The sequence below is a fragment of the Macrosteles quadrilineatus genome, unplaced genomic scaffold, assembly GCF_028750875.1.
Source record: "Macrosteles quadrilineatus isolate MER2022 unplaced genomic scaffold, UCM_ALF_1.0 Scaffold_7__1_contigs__length_78375512, whole genome shotgun sequence".
In the NCBI taxonomy this organism is placed as follows: Eukaryota; Metazoa; Arthropoda; class Insecta; order Hemiptera; family Cicadellidae; genus Macrosteles; species Macrosteles quadrilineatus.
Window position 1 is genome coordinate 58,068,188 of NW_026542600.1, and position 3,901 is coordinate 58,072,088.

The following is a 3,901-nucleotide window of genomic DNA, read 5'->3' on the forward strand; positions in this document are numbered from 1 at the left end:
ATTCATCCGAAAAAACGAAAACATCTGATTAATTTAAAAGCTACTCCACCACAGTTTAAACCTATTGTTAAAACCCATAAAGACGGAATGCCTATCAGGCCTGTCATCAACTGCATCCCAGCTCCATCGTACAATTTGAGTAAATTCCTATCAAATATGATTAAATCCAAACTTGATTTGACATCTGATAACACCAGTCAAAATTCCAAAGAATTTATAGATTCCTTAAAATCAAACAAACACGACCCAAACAGTATCTTGCTATCAATTGATGTTGATAACATGTACGTAAACATACCTCCCAACGAAGCTATTGATGCGTTAGTTACAAAGCTACAATTGTCTGAAAAATTCTCTGAAAGTGAAATACAAGACATCAAAACAATGGTCGATGAAATAACTAAGCAGAATTATTTTGAATGGAATTGTAAAACATATTGTAACCCAAAAGGACTACCTATGGGTGGCCCATTGTCTGCTCTCCTGGCTGAAATATACTTGCAACAGTTTGAAAAAAACAACATTCTAACGCCATCTAATCCTCACTATCGAAAAATTCTGTTCTATAAGAGATATGTTGACGATTCGTTTTTAGTGTTCAGAGGAACTAAACGACAAGCAAACGTTTTCATAAAACATTTAAACAAGATTCATAACTCCATCAAATTTAAAATGGAACTGGAAACCAACAATTGCCTAAATTTCTTAGACATTAAAATAACCAAAGCAAACAATGGCGAATATGAATTTGGCATCTATGGGAAACCCACACAAACTGACTTAGATATACCGAAAAGTTCCAATCACCCTAATCAATATAAATTAGCAGCTTTCAGATCCATGGTTTACCGACTTCTTACATACAACCTTTGTCCCCGTGAATTTGAAAAAGAAAAGAGCATTATTAAAGAGATTGCTTTTAACAATGGCTACAATGTTCAATTAGTTGACAACTTAATTAGGAAAACAAAACAGAACCTACATAAACCGAAAAATCCTTCTACAAATAAAAAATATATCCCCTTCTGCTATGTAAACAAACACTCTGAAACAATTGGCAACATTTTCAAAAATTACGGATTCCACCCTGGATACAAAATCAACAGAAACCATCTTCAAGGACAGAAACGATCCATTGATAAAAAGCAAGATAAAGGGGTATATCTCATACAATGCAATGGTGGTGACAAATGTGACAAAAAATATGTCGGGTACACAAATAGGTCATTTTCTCAAAGGTTTAAGGAACATAATGCCTCTAAACAGAATAAACCTACGTCGATTGTTGCACAACATCTTAAGGATAATATAGGTCATAAAATCGAGTTTGAAAAATCATTAAGTATTTTGAAAAGTTGTAGCCAGAAAAACAAAGCCAAATTATGGGAGGGATTATTTATTTACCAACATGTGAAAGAACACGGCAATGAAACCATGTTAAATACGAGAGAGGAATATTCGGACAAAATCACCTATCAGCTGTATTACGATGTAGATAACAAAACTGGAAATGACAACCACCAGTCAGCTGATACCGTGACGTCACTCTCCCCCTCCCGTGTTCGTGTTCCTCAGTAGGCCTACAAATGTCGTCCAGTCGGGTATTATCTCAACGAGCGTACGCTACAAAAACACGTGTAAATAAAAATAGCATGCTAAAATGTTCTGTGTTTGTGTGTATATGTGGTCTGTATATAGTCGACAATCATCTCTCGATGTGAAAATTGTACATAGAAAAATGCTGCTGAAGATGAGCCGTATTTAGGCTTGAAACATGTACAGCATAACCAAGTATTAATAATTGACACCTACTGGCATACGTGATACGTAAGTAGATTATTATCTATAATAGCATATTAAAGGTGTCAAGGCTGATTAATTTGATATAAAATATTTTGTTACCCTGACGATGCAGCATTAGGCAAAAATGTAGATTGTTAACCTGATATCTACAAAGATGTTGATTACTTTACGAGGTAAATTTTTCCATAGTTATCAGTCATTGTCGTTTACCTTTAATAAAAAAGAAAAAAATCTTATTGTACAGTGCTGTAGTACCTCATCGCTCAAGCACTTTGAACTTTAACTATTTCCAGTCAAGATAGAGGGGTTGACTGTCATGTCACTTTAATATCAAGCCAAAATACCGCCTCTAAAAGAGTCTATGTAGTCTAATCATCACTGGTGACATAACACAAGTTATCGTATGTCTTAGAATATGGACAGTATGGACAGACATACGGATAGAGCTCTCCACTCATAGAACGCATTCCTAACCCTAAATACCTACCCTATTTGTTTTTTTGATAAGTGGATACTCAGCTTAACATAGCTATGAACCCTCAGGCATTTTTAAATAGCTTTAGATGCGTTTTCCTATCTACCAAATTCGTCTGCTGTACACGGCTGAAACTTTGTAAATGTCGCGAGGCTCTTAAGTGCCTGCCTTTTTCAGGGTGCACTGCATGTCGGATTTGGCATCTAAAAAACTTCAGTAAATACTTCGTGTGAAAAACCAGTACCGAAACGTTGAATGCTGTGACTTGAAGACATGACCTAGAAGACCAAAATGATTCAGGATAGTTAACCCATTTTCGGATCAATTAGTTATATGTAGGATTTGAACCCACACCTTTTGGACAGAAAGCCACACTAACCACTAGACTAGCCGTAACTCAATTGGTGACATTATGTGACATCACGACAATGAAGCACCAATTAGAGATTTGACAGTGCTAAGAGTGCATTAGTCTACTTGAAGTTACCCCTATCACTTTGTACCTTGCAGGCACCACAAGCACCATCATCACCACCACCACCACTACCATCACCACCATCATCACCACCACCATCGACACAAGCGTACCAAAGGTCATCCCAAGGCCGCGCTGTGTAGTGTGGATGGATCTACCCTAGTGTTGACCGGAGCCCCAGACGTCGCCGAAACAGAGTTCTGCAATGGAAGCCTAGCTGAGGAACGCTGCGCAGTAGGGTGTAGAGCTCACACTAAACTGTAAGTAGTATATCTGAGTGTATAAGGAACGGCCATTTAAGATAATATAGCTTTCTTAAAATTATTAATGGGTGTAGGTGAGGGGGAAGAGGGGAAATTCTGTTACGCACACAGGTGACCAAGCCTTTAGTGAGATACCCCGCAATTGATCAGGCAACTCAATAAAAAACCTTTTCTCTATTGGACAGACCTAAAATCTTTTGACACAATATTACCAGTAAATGCCCAACGTTTCGAACTATGAGATTAGAGTACAGTATGGATTTAACCTATATAACAGTACTGAACCTTAAACTTAAGAACTTAACTTGAGGTTAAACTTATGAAGGGGATCGTAATTTGTTCACTAGAATAATAATAAGAGGGCTTTTTCGTATTTTTCTGTGAGGAAGGTTATGTTGTAAGAGTCTCCGGACAACTACCCTCCCAAGCAGGTTCCTACGTCATGTTGACGTCAGAGATCAGAGGGCCCAGTTTTCCAGTCACGGACACTCAAGTTTCGTTGTCAAACTATATCAACCTAACCTGAATAACCAATCTTGCTATAACAGTAAAATATTCTGTTTGATATTCCCCACATGCCTTTAATGTTATCAAATGGAATTACTCGAATTAGAATTACAATGATAATTATTACGTATGAAATTACCGTTAATATAATACATAGCATCACATTTTGCTAGAGAGGATAGTATTCCAGTCGCGGACACTGCTCCCATATTGGTTAGCCGGCAGATTTCACTTCTTATTTGGTAGCATCAATTGGGAGGTGGTTTTCCGGGGGCAGTATTCCGCACCCCTTGTTGTAAATGTCACTCAAACTCCAAGATGGAGTCTTTTAAGGTCTAGACATTCCAAAATATAACTGTGGTTTGTCATTGGTTCTTT

General features: G+C 37.4%; 1 protein-coding gene across 1 annotated transcript; it reads left to right on the forward strand.

Annotated features, from left to right (window-relative positions):
- Positions 1-282: 282 nt before the first annotated feature.
- LOC128999025 (midnolin homolog) lies at positions 283-3,542 on the forward strand. Its single transcript, XM_054425382.1, has 3 exons — positions 283-320; positions 2,789-3,013; positions 3,419-3,542. Exons 1-3 carry the CDS (start codon positions 283-285, stop codon positions 3,540-3,542), a joined length of 387 nt encoding a protein of 128 aa, XP_054281357.1.
- The last annotated feature ends 359 nt before the right edge of the window (positions 3,543-3,901 follow it).

Coding starts and splice junctions, on each gene's coding strand:
- LOC128999025 (XM_054425382.1), top strand. CDS start 283: ATGTACGTAAACATACCTCCCAACGAAGCTATTGATGC. Junction 321..2,788: donor CCCAACGAAGCTATTGATGC/GTTAGTTACAAA, acceptor TGTACCTTGCAG/GCACCACAAGCACCATCATC. Junction 3,014..3,418: donor TGTAGAGCTCACACTAAACT/GTAAGTAGTATA, acceptor TTATGTTGTAAG/AGTCTCCGGACAACTACCCT.